The sequence below is a fragment of the Bombyx mori genome, chromosome 13 (genome assembly GCF_030269925.1).
Source record: "Bombyx mori chromosome 13, ASM3026992v2".
Classification (NCBI taxonomy): Eukaryota; Metazoa; Arthropoda; class Insecta; order Lepidoptera; family Bombycidae; genus Bombyx; species Bombyx mori.
The window spans coordinates 9287634-9308049 of record NC_085119.1 but is presented as its reverse complement, the minus strand read 5'-3'; the positions used below and the strand labels follow the sequence as shown (position 1 = coordinate 9308049).

Here is a 20416-nt window from a genome sequence, read left to right as displayed (position 1 = left end):
TTGTCCAGGCGTGAAGTCCGCTTCGCTCTGTTGAGGACTCCCAGCATTTTGGACGCCAACTTGGCTTTGCCTTCCAAATGACTCCGAAACTGGACATCGCTCAATATGTCGACCCCAAGTATCCCGATACTCTCCGAAGGTTGCAGGGATACTCCTTGCAATTGCGGCCCCATGACAAAGGGGTCCTTCTTCGCAGTGAACGCGCAAACTTGGGCCTTTAACAGGTTGAATTGAACCAAGTTCAATTTACCCCATTCGGAGACTCGCCCCATAGTGCTCTCCACTTCAGACACAAGTTTTGATCGTCTCTCTTGCACCACGCTCCGAGAGAGACTGATGGCTGATATATCGCGCATCCCCCGTGCTGTCATCCGCATAGCAATGCATGCCATCAATAGACAGCATGTCATTGATATACAGAATGAAAAACGTGGGGGAGAGCACCGAACCTTGTGGAACGCCAGCATTAATGGTCATGGTATCAGAACAGTAACCGTCTACAATGACCGTGATGCTCCGTCCATCCAAAAAGCTAGCGATCCACTTGCAGAGACCCTCGGGGATTCCGTAAGATGGTAGCTTCGACAGAAGTGCCCCATGCCAGACCCCGTCGAAGGCCTTCGCGATATCAAGGCTCACAGCAAGAGCCTCGCCCTTGCTCTCCAAGGCTTCAGCTCACCTGTAACTAAGGTATACAAGAAGATCGCCAGCTGAGCGACCGTGACGGAAACCGTACTGTCGGTCACTGATCAGCTGGCGATCTTCAAGATACTTCAGAAGTTGTATATTTATTCACTTCATCACCTTGGAAAGCAAGGAAGTTATCGCGATAGGCCTATAACGTCACCCTTCTTGGGGATAGGGTGGACGTGGGCGGTCTTCAATGAAGACGGAACCCTGTTAGCGCAATAAGAGAGGTGATACAAACGCGTTAGCGCAGGTGTCAGCTCAGGGGCACACGTTTTTAGAACCACTGCAGGGATGCCGTCTGGCCCACTTGACTTATGGACGTCCAGGAGTCGAAGTTCCCGCCTGACTGCACAATGTGTGAAGCAGATCAGCGACAGGGAACTATCACATCGTGTGATTTTCGATGGTGTGTCACCCCCGTCGTCCACAGTCGAGTTCGAGGCGAAGAGTTTGACCAAAAGGTCAGCACTCTTTCGCACTATAGACCAGACTGTAATCGGACTTGCGTAGTGGTGGGAGACTAGGCCTGCAAAAGTTTCCTTCTGCAGCTTTGGCGAGCGACCAAAAAGCACGGCTCCCGGAGGGATAGCTCTTTAGTCGCTCGCCAATTCTAGCAACGTGCTCCGACTTCGCCCTAGCAATAATCTTCTTGTAGGACCTGGAAGCGGCGTTATATTTCCGCCTTTCCTCTGAGACGTTAGGGTCCTGACGTCTCCTGACGTCAGTCCATGCCGCGTATGCGGACCGCCTAAGGTGTGCAGCATCCCTACTGGTATTGTCATACCAAGGTCTGCCGCGACCCCCAATGGGCACCTCAGAGGAGGTAACAACAATTCCATCCCCTGGAGCACCACGTCTGTAAGACGGTCCGCACAGACGTCAGGATCGGCAGAGGAAAAGCAGAACCGCCCATTGGTAGGATGCGTAAAATTCACGCAGTCCATCCCAGTCTGCCGACATATACCGCCAAACTCTTCGATACACGGTCGTCGTTCGACGACCAGACCGAGAGCATGGTATGGCAGCACGGATAAGACAGTGATCAGACGATCCAAGCGGAGCGTCGACCACCACACTGTATCCGGCTGGATTGGTGGTCAGCAGAAGGTCCAACAGAGTAGGCTCGTGCCCCTCAATATCTGGGACACGGGTGGCCTGTGTCACCAGCTGGGAGAAGCCGTAGGCCAGGGCGAAATCGTTGGCAGCCCGACCCGGGAGGTCAGTGGTTCTGGACCCCAACCACTCTTGGTGGTGAGCGTTAAAGTCTCCAAGAACCACCACCTCCGCAGATGGGCACTGCTCAAGCACGCGGTTAGTCCCCTCTTGCACATGCTCAATCGGGCTGAACCTGCATCACTGCTGTGGAACCTGTACAGGCACGCGTAGACTCGGGTACAACCCCCGTGATCTACGCGCAGCCACAAGAGGGACAGATCCCGTTGTTCCCGCCTGCTGCCTATGCTGGATATGATGGTCGTTTCTCAAGCTCCTCCGGAATTCAACCCTAATTTCTTGTTGAAAACCTCGTTATCTAATCATTATACGTGTGTACCCGGGACACTTTTACTCTTCAGAGATTTTGTTAAAATACTCTAAAGCGATTTAGTAATACAGTGCTACTTCAGAACATTACCTACATTTTTAATTTAACTCAGATCGATTAATTAATTACGGCGATACGTGGATATAAAAATGAATGAATGTTCTATGACATATTTTAACAAAATTAATTTAAAAACCCATATGTGTATTTAAAAAAATGGAAATACCTACTTATTTTATTATTTGTGTTATGGTTTACTCGGCTCACTGAATTTGGTCCCCTTTTTTGATTTTCGGGTTTTTAATTATTTGTTCGCTAATGTCCGGATGTAAAAAATGTTTGTTCGTCTTTTATTTATTTATAATTAATTAAACAAATGATCACCCTTAAGTTTGCCTCCCTTACTAGATATCTTTATTTTTATCACGCAGATTAATTAATTTTGATCAATTATCGTTTGTTTGACAACTATTGGTGAATGTTCGATCATAAAAACAATTAACACACAACAAAATAAAGTGTTTAAAACGACAGCAAACTAAAAAAATTAAACAGGTGAGAAGATTGAGCACAAAATGATTTTGTGTTTTATTCTTGAAGTCCCATTTTCACGAAAAGATCAAATGATATATCATTTATGTGCATCAACTTGCTCCATGACAATACTTCCGTGCACAGTATGAAGAAGATCAGAAAAATCTAAGCTACGGTGTGATTTTTTCTTTGTTTAATCAGTTATAATAGATTTTATTTCATACCTTGTTTTATTGCACACGATTCGAAACAAATTCATGTCGTTAAATCGGTCATTCAACACATTAAAATATTTGTGTAGTGCATTGTGTATCGGCTTAGGACACACCGAGTACATTCGTGACTATTTTAAATAACAAATGTAAATAGCAACACTATATGACAATTGGCATAGATTATACATATGTGTAATTAGCAACACTTATTTAAAATGTCACCACGTCTTAAAATATCAAGTTATGTTATTGAGGTAAAGTATCGTAATTTTCTCTTGAATTACTTATTTTTAATTAAAATGTTAACTTTATCATTATTTTAGTTTAAATATTCTCTATGTTTTATACTTTGTAATGTAATTTATTATGGAAAAATAGTGGATGTTTGGGTGTACGTACGTCATCACACTACCTAAAAATTATGATTAAAGTTGTCCTGTTGTGAGGATATAAAAAAAAAATTATGTAGTGTGTAAATACAACAAACTTGTTTTATTTGTTAGAGGTTGTCTAAAATCGACACAACAGAGAGTACAGGATGTTTGTATGGGCTGATGTACGATGGTACACTTCTAGTTGTCGGGTTCAGTTTAGAATCGTTTGAAACAGAAACCGAAAAAAATAGCTACAGCCAACTGTTACTTAATTTCCCCGCCGAGATAGAACTTTGCGGCGTCGTGAAGTTTGGGGAAACCTTAACCACTGATTCAACAACAAAAGAGATCTTACAGGTAAGTTCGAAAATTAATGATTACTAAAAACTTTAAAATTACATTCAGTACTGTATTTTAATTCAAGTGCTTCACGAGAGATTTCCATATTGTGCTATATATTCAAGTAATAGTTCAAAAAATGCCTAATAAAAAAGTTTTATATTTTAGGATGTAGATATTACAGATAACCCATTAATTATAATAATAAATCGTGAGAAGGATATGAAAGCTCACTTTATTGTTCATGATAAATTTGAAGAAACGAAATATGAGGTTTTCAGTCCTGAAGAGTTGTGGAAACAGTTCCTTCATGTACGTTTGAACACTGTGCTACCCCTGCGATGTGAAGCTACCATTGCTGGAGTTAAAAATTCACTGCAAAATAAGAGGAAAAAGGTAAAACTTATAACTCAAACTAAAACTTCATTTCTACTTCACTTATTTACATTTACATTTTAACATTCTTAGATATTAATGTGAGATCAAATATTTCAATAAAATTCTATAAACAATATATGAGAACAAATTACAGATTGAATAGTGGATACTCAGAGAGTGACTAGGGAGCTCTTTCAAACATCTAAAGCAAAAAAAACAACACAAACATAAAAAAAGATGGTTAATTTCTAATTTAAATGTTTTACAGATTGCTTCAGGTCAAGTGTCATTTCATATAGACAGTACACAAGTATATTTGTTTGGAGTAGCGTCAGATGTGGGCTTGACTGGAACAAGCACAGAAGCTACTGTTGGGGAACTTGTTGATTCAATGAGTCCTGAACAGCCATCGAAGAAAAAAAAATACAATATCAATAATGCAGTAAGTCATTAAACTCTGAAATTTTTGTATCTTTGATATTCATATTCTTGTTTATCTAAAACATTATTATTGTAAGTATTGCGTAAGTTATTGGGCAATGGTTATTTCTTACAGGAAATATTACCGGTGAGTTTAATACTAAAAGTGACAAAAGATATCTTGTCTGATAAATTAGTTAAAACAGCAGTAAAAATGATGACAACACAAAGAAAACGTAAGTAAAAGATCAAGCACACATAAACATAAATACAAAATAAACAATTTTAGTACATATTTTAAGAACATCAAAAACTACTTGCGGAGAAATAAATGATATGGCCGTAATCTGCTTAATAACTGTCAACATGGTTAGAATGAAACTAATAATCCATCAAGATAATATTCAATCCAAAAAAGGAGGAGGAAACAGAAGAGAGTGGCTCTAAAAAATATTGTTACAAAAGCTTTGAAAATATGATTATTACCACCAACTCACATTTGGTCATAAATATTTTTATAATCTAGTTTTAAATTTTATTTTGCAGCTGCTTTTTACATCAGTATGCCTCTCCGAATAGACACCCTGGCTATGATACACCGAAATACTAAATTGCTTGATCTTTATATTGTGTTAGTTGAAGCAGCGTGCAGGTCACTGAGGTTGATGGAGAGTGTGTTGATAGAACAACTTGGTATGTATCATCCTCAAATCATATCTATTAAGTAAACGTCCGCTGTATTTCTTTATAAAGAATCCAAAACTGTACAGAAAAGAAATGTTAATTGTGTACTGCTTAAAAGAATATTCAATGCTAATATAATAAGTATTTAAAGCAGTGTTCATGAAAATCAAATTTTCGATTTCATTTACAGTAAATTAATTTCAGATAGTTTCATAAAACTATACTTGTATCTCATATGGCAATATAATGTATAACTTTTTATTTTGTTGAGGAATATTTTTACTAATATATCATTTTTGAAAAGTTCATCAAGGATGTTTCTGTGTTTAATTAAACATAATTCAGAGTTATAATCAACATTTCAGCATTCTTGAAATTCTTGTTTAGTTCTAATGCTATTTATGACTAATGATTTAAGGTCAAGAAGGTATTGGTGATGGAGGAGGTCTAAGGCTACCTGAAACATTTCATTATCTACCACCAGAAATAGGCCATTTTATTACCAGACTAATACCTAAGGGGAAATCTGAAGATTGTATGCGTAAGTACATGATTAGACAACCAGATAAGAGATGCCAAATGTTTTTGGTGCAACAGAAGTAATGACTGAAAGAGAGTGGATAAATTATTTTTGAGTCTAATCCATTTTTTTGTGTCTCCAGATTTGGTTCAAATATCAGTGGCCTAGTTACCCTACTAGACTAACTTTGTAAAAAAAAAAATCTGGCTCCAGCGCCTTTGGCATTGATTTTGTCAATATCACAGTATGCACAATAATGACAGATGAATATAGAGAAAAAAAAACTAAATACAAATAAATTTGATCAGTTTTTCCATAAGCAAATCTGTGAACATTTTTTGTTTTACATCAAGTTTTAAATTACAGTTTCGCAGTACAATACAATTTAATACAAATTCGGATTCTTTAAAAAAATTAATACCATAAATAACTTAAGTTAATAATTTTAACTGAATAATGTTAAATTTATAATTCATCTTAATTAAAATCCTGTAACTGTTGATTTCGGTTTGAAAACAACTTTTTGTTGGGAAACTGGTGATAGTGCGTATAATTCAGCTCAGATAAGTAATACCAACCTGCCTATTTCTGCTGTGAAAACATTATGTAACCCACGAGACTTTGACCTCATTTTTCAAGGCGGATGGAGGCACGTTGTGATGTCTATAAGCTCAGATGACCACCTAACATTAGGTGAGCAGTAATTACGTATACTTAAAAATTCGTTCACAGTTGCTTTGTGCGAAAGCGCATTCTTCGCGTCCTTTAGCGTTCACTTTTATTTTTAAAATAATTCAGTTCTCGAATAAGTTGGAACGTTTAGCAATCTTAATTCACAGAGAAAGAGAGGCGCACTCTCCACGAACAATTGGGACTGCCACTACACAGGCCTGTGTTCCGTCGAGGTAACGCGTTCATAGACAAAAGTGGAGGATACTTAGTGAATCCACATGAAGCCATGCCGATACAAGCTTCAAAATCTGACGTTACTGTAGCATTAGTCAGAGGACGATACGCATACCATCATTACATGCAAGACAACTTCAATGACGATGGTTGGGGTTGTGCTTATCGCTCAATGCAAACAATTTTCTCTTGGTTTAGGTAAGTTGCTTTAAGTTCTCTTATATCCTTCTGGTTTATTTCCTAAATTATTTATTTATTAAAATTTTGTTATCTAGGTCTTATCTCCCTAATTGAGGGAATGTGTAGGTGTTTCCCCAATATTTCAGTCTTTGAGTTCTAGTTTATCATCCTGATTTATTGCCCAAGATTAATATTCTTGCCCTTTTATCTATATTTCGGCTCTGGTTATCCCTTACTTTGACCATGAACTATTGACTTTCAGTACAAATGTTTTCAGATATCAAGGTTACACTGATGTTGAAGTACCCACCCATAAAGAAATTCAACAGTGCCTTGTCAAGATTGGAGATAAACAGTCAACATTCATTGGTTCAAAACAATGGATTGGATCTACAGAAGTCATGTTTTGTTTGGAAACTCTACTGGGTGTCCAATCAAGGATAATTTTTGCAAATACTGGGACTGAATTACAAAGTTATGCCCCAGAATTAGTCCATCATTTTCAAACTCACGGTAGCCCCATAATGATTGGTGAGTGGTTTTTTCCCCTACTTAAATATTATTTTATAGTATAGTGCTTTTAAGTAACTTATATTTTTAGGTGGTGGTGTACTGGCACATACTATACTAGGGATTGAATACAACTCTATTACTAACGAAACAAGATATCTCATCTTAGACCCTCACTATACTGGAGCTGAAGATATCACAACTGTTATTAATAAAGGATGGTGCGGTTGGAAGAGTTCAGATTTTTGGAATAAAACTGCTCATTATAATCTTTGTTTGCCACAAACAAGGCCAGCTATTTGAATGGTCTTATTCTTTGTGTTCAGTGTGTAATCTGTTTTTCTTTTCAATTTACTGCCAGTTCACTCTGAAATGTTAAGCTTTCAATATTTCATTAGGTTATTTATCGCTCATTAAAATGTACTGTGATAATTAAAAATTGGCTCTGCAGCCTTATAATTCCGTTCGCTTGCATTTTGTTTATTGTACATTCTACTTGTGATTGCCTGTTTGACTACCTACATAAAAAGTTCATTTGAAGATAATAACCTATCAGTTATTGTATTTGAGAATCCCAAAATAATTTTAATATAAATCTATATGCAAAAAAATATACACTGCAGTGTTACACAAGAAACACATTTTCCTTTGCAAGAACTGTAAGGGGATTTATATTTTTGGGATGAGAACCATTGTCTACATAATCAAATATTACGTTGTCGTTGTAAAACTCTTCATGATAATAATTGTTTGCTTATTTAGTCATTTAAAGAATATTTGATTGTTGTCACATCAATATTAAAAAGGTTTAAGATAAATGGAAATGTTATATTTTGTACCAATTATTAAATTATAAACCTAAATGCTTTTGAATTTAATAAAAACCACATACCTGATTTTTCGGCATAGACAAAAAACCATTATATAAAAATTAAAGACATTATTTTCCTAAGACGTACCTATTCATGCTTACTTCGTAACCTTTTATACAGTTCTGCTGACCACCTCGCTGACCCCCCAAATCGGTTTTAGATCTCTAAAAATCGACCCCTAATAACTAACACATTTTCTTATTTGAAAATTTCAAAATACTGTTGTGTTACGTGTAGAAACTTTTTATAAGAAGGACTGTAACATTAGAAAAGATAATTATTAAACTTTTAGTTTGATATAGGTACTGAATTTTAAGTCTATTTAATTTGTTTAAATTTAATGATTAAATGTTAAGCTTACTCACTTAACCAACCGCAATCTTTAAATTGATGTTTGTTTTCCTACCTATGCTGATAGGCTTGAGATGCTATTTCTTCTAGCTTCGTGACGTATAGGTGAACTCACGGGGATCAAACCGGGAGTGTTGCTAACATTGGCCCTAGCAAGAACAGTGCTTCGCAGAATCTACCACCGGAACGGAAACGCGGCCCACTGAAAAGATTCGGCGACAAACTCAGTGGGCTGTCTATCCCTTAACTAATTTACTCATCGAGCCCTTCGTCGCAAGCGAACGGTTCGGCGAAAATGGTGACCGGTTCTTGAGGTACCTATGAGCACCGTTAATGGATCGGGAGGATCCGTAATGACGTGTTTATGGCGACGTCGACGGTTTACCATTCAATCCACAGGATCGGGTATGTAATTACCGGCGGCCACGACAAGAGGGTTTTCATGTCGTGCCGCCTTCTGTAAAAATTGGTAAATATTTTCTATCAATAGGAAAACAAATTGAGAGAGATTTTCAAAGTAATTTGGCAATGAAAGTCGACATATTGGAAAAGGATATCTTGCCCAAAATAGTTTGTGAATGTCTTATTTAAATACCCTTGTACCTATCTAAAATGTCTGGTTACTTAAATAAAGCGCAACACATTATTTTCTTTGTCGTGTGACTCTTGTGTACTGTGAGCGAATTTTATGCTCCTCACGAACAGTCGCTACTACTACGCTAAATCTACTAAAAAGCTAATTCTAACATTAAGGACGATCAAATTAAAGATTAAAGCATTCGCAAAGTCCGTGAAGTTGCAAAGATTAGGATATAATTCTCAGCCTCAGTTCTACATTATCTTTTGTTCTATCTTTCAATTACCTACCAACTGTAATACTGGATTCTTGAAGAGCCTTTAAAAAAATGTGATTTAATTGTTCGTAAGAATACAAATTGATTGAATTCGTGATTCAAAATATTAAAAAATATTAGATTGGAAATTTTTTACACATTTACGATGAAGGCGACGAGTAGGAACTAAACTGTAATTTATTGCATTGAGGGCCTAACATAAGAACTGTGTACTTAACAATTTTATGTACAAAGCTGAGGTGTAACACGTTATTAATTAATATAACCTTTCCGGTGTTTTAGGAATAGATAATCGGTCGGTTATGGTGGAGGGGCAGCCTTCTTTGTGTCTTTTGATATCGACTATTAATTTAATTTAATAGCTCAAAAAAATCCAAGTTTCCAAAACTTACACTTCAAACATCACACAAAAATATTGTAGAAAGCCTTTTTTTTTCATTAAAATAGCCACCGTTTGTGTACAAGAACTTTTCAGAATTATAACCGCAAAATATACAATATTCGCCTTACAGTCTGTCAAGTCAGTTTTTGGTGATATTGGCTACTTAAAAAACAAATTTCGTGTAATTCAAACATTTATTTTCATAATAGAAGAGACTTAATGACTTTGATATACTTATTTATGTATTGTTAGTCTGGGTTTACAAAACTAAATCACAGAAATATAATGTGACTTGGAAAATCAAGGCACTGACAAATGACGTCACAAGATATAATTTATAACAAAAATAATAAACTGCTCTGGAATGTCATTGGAGACATGTTGCTGTTTCTAACGGTCTCCTAGGTTTGAATCTAGGCAGAATATGAAACCTCAATATCTATTCAGCTCAATGTTATTACAGATGGTGTAATAACACAAGAACACCTACGCAGTGGATAAAATTTAAGATATGAAACCTAATTTACTGATTTCAAAATGAAAGGATAATTATAAAAAGACAAAGATTCGATGCTAAATTTTGGTAAAATTTATAATATATCAATTGAGTAAATAGCGCTTGTATTTAGACTGATTAAATAATAAATAATTTTGACTAGCCTATATTTCAATAAATTTTTGATTTTCACTTTCCCTTAGAGTATTTCCAAATCACAGTGCCGAATTTGTGGAAACTTTTTCTGCAAAGAAAACAATTATTAGTATATTGGTACGTAAAACCCAATAACGATTTATTGGTTCAAATTAAATTTACCCTCAGCTTTAACTCTATTCTATCAATTTCGCCTCCAAGCATATCGACAATATTTTCTCCATGCTTAAGTAAAAAAGTTTCTACATCATCGATCGTGTCGATTTTCTTCATGTCCTTAAAAAAATTTGAGAAGTAATTTTAGTAGGGTACAATTTTTTATAGGCACACACCGAATACTTTTCATTTTTTTTATTTGAAAAAATATTATACCTCTAGTAAAGCATTCAAGTCGTGTTTCTCTAAATACGATCTTGTGAGAGCTCTGCCATCAAAATCAACTTCAGCCTGCAAAGAATTCAAAAATATTAGACACAACTTCTACCGTAGAAACTGGCGAAACATGAATCCCCCCATATTATTATTGTGCTTACCTTATATCTTATCAAGTTACTGCCTATATCTATACCCTTCACATCATGAATAGCTCTTATCATAAAGTCTCTTTCTAACACGCTGTTAATTTCATCCAATTGCTCGTGGGGTATAGACCTATAAGTGAAACAATATCAAATATATTTAATACTAAGTAGCGGCCCGCCCGGCTCCGCTCGGGTCTTCAACAAAAATTTCAACGATACTTGATGTTGTTTAATTTTTTTTTAAATAAAAGAGCACCTATTGCGGCATAACTATAATAGTAAGACATATGCTGTCCCGAAACTTTTGTAAACAATAATGTGTTCTACAAAGTCGTAGTACATTATTTTATTCTATCATCAATGGTTTTCGCAGGGCACGCGATGCCGCGATGTAAAGAATATTTAAGGAATTTGTTTTACACCTTGGGTTACATTATTGGAGTTTTAGTAAGGATCCCTAATTTTTTTCAAAAACGATTATACCCTATGTCACTCGGGAATAGTGTAGCTTTCAAACAGTGAAAGAATTTTTCAAATCGGTTCAGTAGTTTCGGAGCCTATTCAATACAAACAAATAAACAAATCTTTTCTCTTTATAATATTAGTATAGAAGTATAAAATAAGTACAAATTAAATATTAGAGTCATTTACCTGCCAACTAAAGCACCGACATTACTCAGGATAATAAAAGATGCAACTCCACCCAGTATGGTACCGACTAATATGCTGCCTAGGGCATCAGGTAATGGATTCCCAGTGTATTGTGAAATAGCCATACAAGATGCTGCTACGATCACGCCAGCTACAGCTGCCGTATCTTCCAATAAAACTACATTCACTGAAGGGTCCGAGCTTCGCATTACTTTAAAAATGATGAATACCACACATTAGTCTAAGAACAGCTAACTAAAATTCAATGAAATTATTGTCACTATTAAAACTACCTTTAGAGTTACTCATATTTTTAAACAGTAAAGGTAGTTTTTAAATAATGATTCGCGACCCTGACAATGTATTAAATTATTTGTATGTACCATATTCATAAAGTGACATATTTGCTTCTCGTGCACCTTTTCTAATGGCGCTTAATGCTACCATTAATGTGGCACCTTCTGATACCACAGCGCCTCCCAGTACAAAATATGCCTAAAAATTTAACAAATTAAAATATGTTCATGAAAATCAATAAAGTTTGTATTACAGTGCTTCCTTACCCAATAAAAATCATGTAATGGTTGTGGGTCCAAAATACCTGTAACTCCGTGATAGAAAGACAAACCACTTCCTACACAGAATATACCAACACCAGATATCAGTGATGAGACATATCGCATATTTGTATAACCATATGGATGGTCAGGATCTGCCATCTGAAACGGTAATGAAACAAATTTTAGTTTTTTCCTGAACTCATTGACAAAAAGTCAAATCATAATAATATAAAGGAACATTTTTATTGTGAATATATATTGCGATTACAATTTATATATAACTAGCTGACCCGGCAAACGTTGTGTTGCCTTAAATAAGATTTCTAGGGAAATTCTAGTGAAGAAAAAAAAACCTCATTCAACCACATAATACCTCACTATAACAAAAAAAAATTTATCCAACAAATAAAAATAAAAAATAAATGTTTGGGGTGGACAACCCTTATCATATGGTGGTATGAAAAATAGATAGTAGCCGATTCTCAGACCTACTGAACATACTATTGATACACAAATAAAACCAAAAAAACATGGCTGAAAAATGTATAGTGAGTAAGACAGGAGACCGGCTTCGTCCTCATCCCTGCTACGTGATGTTTGCTCGATGAGTGGTGACACCTGGCGGGAATAACTGATCGATTGATAGTTCGATCAGTAGTCGACCGGCGAGAGCGGGAGATCAAATTGAATTTATAATAAAAAAAATCATAATTAAAGGAACTTGAAATTATAAACTCTGAATAAGAATTTATCGTACTACAATTATAATATTTGATTGCCATCTTGCAACCTTATAGCGGATCTGTGCGGAATAGAAAAAATAAAAATCGGGATGGAAAAATAGGGGTTGATTGTATAAGAGTGAAAATCGAGAGTAATATGAAAGTCCTGACAAAATAAAAAACAAAAATTATGCCAAAAAAATTAAAGTATATAATTTAAAAAAAAATTAGGGGTTGATCGCAGAAGGGTGAAAATTTCAGAGTAAAATGAATTTTTTTATTCTAAGTCGTGACAAAATAAAAACTATTCTTACAAAAAAAATTAAAGTTTTTAATTAACCAATAAAAAATAAAGGGTTGATCGTAGAGGGGTGAAAATTTTGGGTTGTATGTATTTTTGTATGCTGTATCATAAAAACAATAAAAATTGTCTAAAAAATATTTTTTTTTTGTGTTGGACCACCCTTAAGGTTTAGGGGGATAAAAAATAGATGTTGTTTGATTCTCCACCCTGGCCGATATGCACGCTAAGATTTACGAAAATCGGTCGAGCCGTTTCGGAGGAGTTCAATCACGCACACCGTAACAGGAGAATTAATATGATTGTAATATAATGTATATAATTTATATTGTGAGTATGAGACTTACCTGTACCGACTTATGAATACCATACGCTAATATCAATTGGTTCACAGTATCGGCAAGAGAATGGATGCATTCAGAAAAAAGACTGTGTGAGCCTGTGTAAAACCAGGCACAAAGCTTAAATAAGAAATTACATCCATTTCTGTAAAAAGAGAAAATAATAACATTTTGAATTGTTATGTTTTTTTTTACTGTTTATGAATAACCCGTATGCTACTAACGATTAAAGATTACGTAGGAACTTATAAAAAAAAAGGTAAAACGCCCAGTATACACGAACGACTTTTCAGTGATTATCCTTCTGGGGCACATGTTTTTCAAAGTAAATACCTCTTATAGGTGATAAAAGAACATTGTTTTCAATACAAGTTAGGGTTTTTTTATTGCCTAGATGGGTGGACGAGCTTACAACCCACCTGGTGTTAAGTGGTATCAACAACGTAAATGCGCCACCCACCTTGAGATATATAAGTTCTAAGGTCTCAAGTATAGTTACAATGGCTGCCCATCCTTCAAAGTTAATGCATTACTGCTTCACGGCAGAAATAGGCAGTGTGGTGGTACCTACCCGTGCGGATTCACAAGAGGTCCTACCACCAGTAATTACGCAAATTATAATTTTGCGGGTTTGATTTTTATTACACGATGTTATTCCTTCACCGTGGAAGTCAATCGTAAACATTTGTTGAGTACGTATTTCATTAGAAAAATTGGTTCCTGCCTGCGGGATTCGAGCACCGTTGCATCGCTAGATACAAATGCACCGGTTGTCTTATCCTTAAGGCCACGACGACTTATAATTACATACGAATACATTATTCCGAAGACTAGGTCTGGAGGTGGCGGTCGATAAATCCCAGGCCTTGTTGTTTCACTGGGTCCGGAAAGCGCTGCCTTGGCCCCTCGTAATCGGAGGCGTTCGCGTCGAGATCGAGGCGACCGGGTTGCGGTACCTCGGTCTCGTACTGGACGGTCGTTGGAGCTTCCGTGCTCACTTTGAAAGATTAGGTCCCCGACTGACGGCGGCCGTCGGCTCGCTGAGTCGGCTGTTGCCGAACGTCGGGGGTGCGCGATATGGTGGTGCGGTCGATGGCACTGTACGGGACTCCCGTGTGATACAACGCCCTGACCCGCGACAACGTTACGGCGTTGCGACGTCCGCAGCGATTGCGGTTAGGGCGGTTCGCGAATACCCCACCGTCTCGTGCGAGCACGCACGCCAGGACGCCACCCTGGGACCTGGAAGCGCATGCTGTAGATTACGCGTGGCGATGCGATCTCCGAGCCGCGCGCAAGTTCAGACGCGGAAGCTGCAATCTTGGCGTGCCGTACTCAAGGCGTGCACTCGCTGCCTGGCGGACCCGCCTATGGGCAACGGATCGTCGGGGCGATCCGCCCGTTCCTCTCGAAATGGGTGAATCGCCACCGAAGACGTCTCACCTTCCGGGCGACGAAGGTGCTCACGGGCCACGGCTGTTTCGGCCGCTACCTGCACCTCGTCGCCCGGAGGAAGCCGATGCCGCAGCGCCACCACTGCAATGGCTGCAACGAGGACACAGCGGAGCACACGCTCGCGTACTGCCTCACATAGTGCCATCACAGATCGCGGACCATTAAAAATTTCAGAGAAAGCGCATGGGAGATGGCTTATGTGGAACTCGAGTGCACAGAATGGCACAGAACGGTAACACCGCATATCACCAAGATTAAAGGACACTAAAACTACCCAAGGCAGCTGCTTAACTTTCGACAAAGCCTTAAAATCCTTACGAATGTTGTTATATATTTCATGATACTCACATTCCAATAGCTGTAAGTACCACTCGTCCTGATCTAGTTTTTAATCCTACTTCTTCCACATTATCTTTTGAGCGAGTATGGCTCATTTCTCTTCTGTAATCTCTTAATCTTCTTTTCACAGTAAAAACATCTACAATTTCAATTCATCATATACTAATGCATAGCTTAACATAAAAATATTAAACAACAACAACATTTGGTCTACCAGGCAATATCACCTGCTCAGTGGAAGATCTTCCCTCCGTCGTTAAGTACCCCTACATTTCTATTAATTAATAATTCTATTACCTTGTTCATATCTTCTTCTGTCTAATTCTCTTCTAAGCAACTCTTTTTCCAATGCTTCTTTCGAACCCCAAATCTACTCAACAAAAAAAATACTATTGTTAATTTATATTAAGTTGTATCAAATTTAATTGCCTCTCATAAACTCGTAGTAATTAACTTCACTACTTTGATGCGACAGGTCTGTTTCCTTTAAACCAGAATTTATGACAGCTACAGCATAGAATAGACAGACTGCCTATTTGGTCAACAATATGCTTTCCTAGCACTAAATATGTAAATTATACTTTGGGTTCAACATTTATTATACATTATTTTATCATGGAATTAAAATAATTCACATTAAAGTGCTGAGTACATTTCATTAATACCCACTAGCATAATTTAAACACCGGCATAGTCTCATCACAAAAAGCGAGCGCATCAGGTCTATTACACTTTAGGCCACGATGACATTGAACTAATGGCTGCCATCTCATCTGTTTATTGTATGTGTTTCTGGTGTCCATCGCACAGCAGCAAAACCTAGAATGTGGCTACTTGATATTTTATAATATCGAACAAGTTTTCTTAACACATTTGATTTGTTCATCTTTATACTAGCTCGCTTTTTGAGATTTCCAACTATGAATGGCCTAGTCTTACTCAACTATTTGTAGATTTACTAACTGACCCGGCAGACTTCGTAGTGCCTCCATCGATAAATAAAATACCTATGCTTTTATATAAAAAAAACTTAAAACAAACAATCCATTCGACGGGGGACACATCAAAGGAAAAACAAAATTGCTATTTTTATTGACTTTCGAGCATTTTCATATTTATCTACCTTTTAAACCATCTCTGGACTTCCACAAATAATTCAAGACCAAAATTAGCCAAATCGGTCCAGCAATTCTCGAGTTTAAGCGAGACTAATGAACAGCAATTCATTTATATATAACTAGTCAGGTCATAAGTATTGTCACACAGTAAAAACTTTTCTTTTAGAATGCTGGCCACAAAAAAGTTTACTGAATTCGAATTTCGAATTGTTCATGAAAATAAAAATGTATACTTTTAGAATTTTACTCATTTTTAAATATGGAGTGGACGCTTAAAGAAGACCGTGTTGCAGTTATTGCGTTGCATCGTTGCGGTTACGCGCCAATTCAAAATTTTAACATACTGAACAATTTGAATATAACCAAAAGATTCGTTTATCGTACCATCAAACGATACAATGAAGACTCTAGTGTAGATGACAGGTCAAGAAGTGGTCGCCCTCGGTCTGTTAGGACTCCAGCAGTGATAAAAGCTGTGAAGGCGCGAATTCAAAGAAATCCCAAACGTAAGCAGAAACTGTTGGCCCTTCAGATGGGGTTAAGCTGAACCACGGTGAAAAGGGTGTTAAATGAAGACTTAGGGCTTCGGGCATATCGAAGAAAAACAGGACATCGTTTGAATGCTCGTCTAATGGACCTGAGACTGAAGAAATGCCGCGCTTTGTTAAAGCGGTACGCGGGAAAAAAATATCGGGAAATTCTTTTTTCGGATGAAAAAATTTTTACCGTAGAAGAGAGCTACAACAAACAAAATGATAAGGTGTACGCACACAGTAGTGAAGAAGCGAGCAACCGTATTCCGCGTGTCCAACGAGGTCATTTTCCATCCTCGCTCATGGTATGGTAGGGAGTTTCTTATTGGGGCTTAACAGAGGTACATTTTTGTGAGAAAGGTGTAAAAACGAATGCAGTTGTGTATCAAAATACAGTCCTGACGAACCTTGTGGAACCTGTTTCTCATACCATGTTCAATAACAGACACTGGGTATTCCAACAAGATTCGGCGGGAATAGCGCGAAGAGCACACAAGACTGGCTGGCGGCGCGTGAAATCGACTTCATCCGGCACGAAGACTGGCCCTCCTCCAGTCCAGATTTGAATCCGTTAGATTACAAGATATGGCAACACTTGGAGGAAAAGGCGTGCTCAAAGCCTCATCCCAATTTGGAGTCACTCAAGACATCCTTGATTAAGGCAGCCGCCGATATTGACATGGACCTTGTTCGTGCTGCGATAGACGACTGGCTGCGCAGATTGAAGGCCTGTATTCAAAATCATGGAGGTCATTTTGAATAAACTTTAGTGTCATAAGAATCTATGTTTTGTTAAGTTAATTTTGATATATGAATGGTTACATAATGAATAAACTTGTTTCAATTATTTTACATTAAACATGTGACAGAATTTATGACCTGACTAGGTATATAGATTATAGGGCATAATAACTAATTAAAATATAATGAAATGTACCTCAATTGCTTTTGCTTCAACATCCCTGCGATAATATACAGTTATTGGAGGTTCTGATTCATATGGCGACCTTCTTAATACTTTTGGTAAGGACTCGAGGTCTGATTGTTTCAGTAGGTATTCAGTCATAGCTCTCATGGGAGTAATAAAGTTTCTCTCAGTGTATGATGCAGAAAAATCTATTAGGAGTCTTTTTTTTACTGTAAGGAAAGGTTTTATTTTATTCATGTAATGATTTTACCTGAATGGATGGAACATGCAATTTATCAGACCCATCAAAAAAAAAATTTGATAGGAAAATTTATTGAAATAGACTACCGGTGATACGACATCTGAACTGCATGGATAGGAACCACTCCATCTATTTCTGCTTTTTTTCCCCCTACCTATGCTGATAGCCTTGAGAAGCTATTTCAGCTTCACCCTAACATGTGTTGCTAACACTGACCCTAGCAAGAGTAGTGCTTCGCAGAATCTACCACCGGATCGGAAACGCGACCCACTGAGAAGATCCGGCGAGAAACTCAGTTGTGTTTATGGGCTAGTTCGCACGTCGTTTATGGGCTAGGACGGTGACCGGTGCTTGAAGAGCCTAAAATTTTTTTTTTATTGCCCTTGTAGGCAGACGTGCATACGGCCCACCTGATGGTGAGTGGTTATCGTCTATGGGTCAATTCGCTCGTCGAGCCCTTCGTCACAAGCGACGGGTTCGACGAGGGCGGTGACCAGTGCTTGTGGTGCCTAAAACACCGTTAATGGATCGGGAGGATCTGTAATGACGTGATTATTTCTGCTGAGAAGCATTAATGCACCTTGGTGTAACGGGTGGGGCAACCATTGTACTATAAAACTGACTTAAAACTTATGTCTCAGTGTAACTCATGCCTCCTCCACCCAGGAGGCATGTAGCAGCAACATCAACAACATTTGCATTGTTGTTGATATCTATGGGCTTAGGTAACCATTTAAGAGCAGATGGGCTGTAAACTCACCCATGCATCTAAGCAATAAATAACGGCGATTTCCTCCTGACAAAAAAAAAAAAAAAAAAGCAATAAATAAAAATGTGATGCTTAAAAACACCATATACCATGGGTACATATGAAAAATAAAAGAAATTTAGAATGTTTTGCTTATTTCTACAATGCAGAAGTAGTACATACCGGGCTTAGATACCATCTCCTGTTTGGTTTGCTGTGGTTGACTTTTTTCAATAGTCACTTTTGTAATTACTTTATCTAGTCCTGTTTCGGTTTTAACAATGATATCTCCAGTTGGACTCTGTTTTATGATCTTCTGAGTTTTTACATCTTTGACTGATATATCTTTTGAACTGTTACTTTTATTATCATATAAATGTGCTGATGTACTAATAAACCTCGTTTGTCGTACATTTCTAAACCTCACAAAATTTTCAACTTTAACAAATCGAGGTGATAGGAAACTAATTTTTTGTAAATGTTTTGTACTGTGTCTTCCCAGTCTTCTATATAAACACTTGATCGCAATGGAAGGCAACATATTTATGACTTACCTATCTCCTTCCTATTATTTTTATATAATATCACGAATATTTAGTGCAGAAAGTTGAACGTTCATAAAATTATTTTCATAATTTCTGTGATGCAGGTATTCAATGATTAAATAACAAAGATCCAATATGCTTCGAGTAACAAATTGTTGTCAACAACGTCCACAATTCACGACAAATTCTTATAATTTTAGGGTTTTATACAGCAGTTCATTTTGTTCAGGTCATTTGAATATATTTTCATTAAAATTTTAGGAAAAAAGAATATTTAGGAATCAGTTTTTTTTAAGGGATTTTATGACCTGGTAACTAAGACCTTCAAGTCATGTATTATTTTACTTTATATTCTTAATTTTATGAAAAATGATAATATGGAGTGAAATGAAATGAAGATGATTAATTTGAGACATTAATCAACTGGCATGAAATTTAATGAAATGAAATGATATGGGATGAAATATAATCGCAGTAAAATGGTGGTCATTTACTGAGATTTTTTCAGTGGACTTTTTGGAGGAACCCGAGAAGTTACGTCCAGCAGCTTTGTTTCATTTTCCCACATTTGTGCACTTTCACAGATATTAAACAGTTAATAAACCACCATTATTACACATTTAAACCTGAAGAAACACTAAATAGACAAAATAAAACAAATCACACAACTTCACTTCTCGCGTTCCCGCCAAAAAGTCATGTGCACTTTCACAGATATTAAGCAAGCCATAGATTATAACACTTAATTTACACAGAATACTTAATTTACACAGAATTTAGTAGATTTCTACTTTTTTGGTAGATTTTGAAGTACTGGCAACAGAATTTAGTATGTAAAAATTATTTGGTATATTTTAGTAGATTTCACGCTTTTCAGTTATTCTAGTACTTTTTTGGCAATATGGATAAATTCAGGGTATTCCCCCTTTCATCGAATGGATTGTAACTACTTAATTTTCATTCTTTTCGTTACCATTCGTGCCGTGAGCATAGTGTGATAGACTAGTGG

At 37.0% G+C, this 20416-nt stretch overlaps 2 protein-coding genes across 2 annotated transcripts; one reads left to right on the top strand and one right to left on the bottom strand.

Annotated features, from left to right (window-relative positions):
• Positions 1-2218: 2218 nt before the first annotated feature.
• Positions 2219-8156, top strand: LOC101738483 (probable Ufm1-specific protease 2). The gene is made up of 10 exons (XM_038014820.2): positions 2219-3236; positions 3486-3713; positions 3864-4091; positions 4342-4515; positions 4630-4729; positions 5040-5186; positions 5596-5718; positions 6537-6801; positions 7061-7314; positions 7385-8156. The coding sequence occupies exons 1-10, from the start codon at positions 3198-3200 to the stop codon at positions 7594-7596; spliced, it is 1770 nt and encodes a 589-aa protein (XP_037870748.1). The 5' UTR covers positions 2219-3197; the 3' UTR covers positions 7597-8156.
• Positions 8157-9927: 1771 nt separating this feature from the next.
• On the bottom strand, positions 9928-20107 carry LOC101738346 (proton-coupled zinc antiporter SLC30A9, mitochondrial). Its single transcript, XM_004927782.4, has 12 exons — positions 19046-20107; positions 17883-18082; positions 15592-15664; positions 15304-15433; positions 13507-13645; positions 12140-12295; positions 11960-12071; positions 11577-11787; positions 10938-11055; positions 10777-10851; positions 10567-10680; positions 9928-10492 (listed from the first exon to the last, which is right to left on the bottom strand). The coding sequence occupies exons 1-12, from the start codon at positions 19401-19403 to the stop codon at positions 10448-10450; spliced, it is 1731 nt and encodes a 576-aa protein (XP_004927839.1). The 5' UTR covers positions 19404-20107; the 3' UTR covers positions 9928-10447.
• Between the last annotated feature and the right edge of the window lie 309 nt (positions 20108-20416).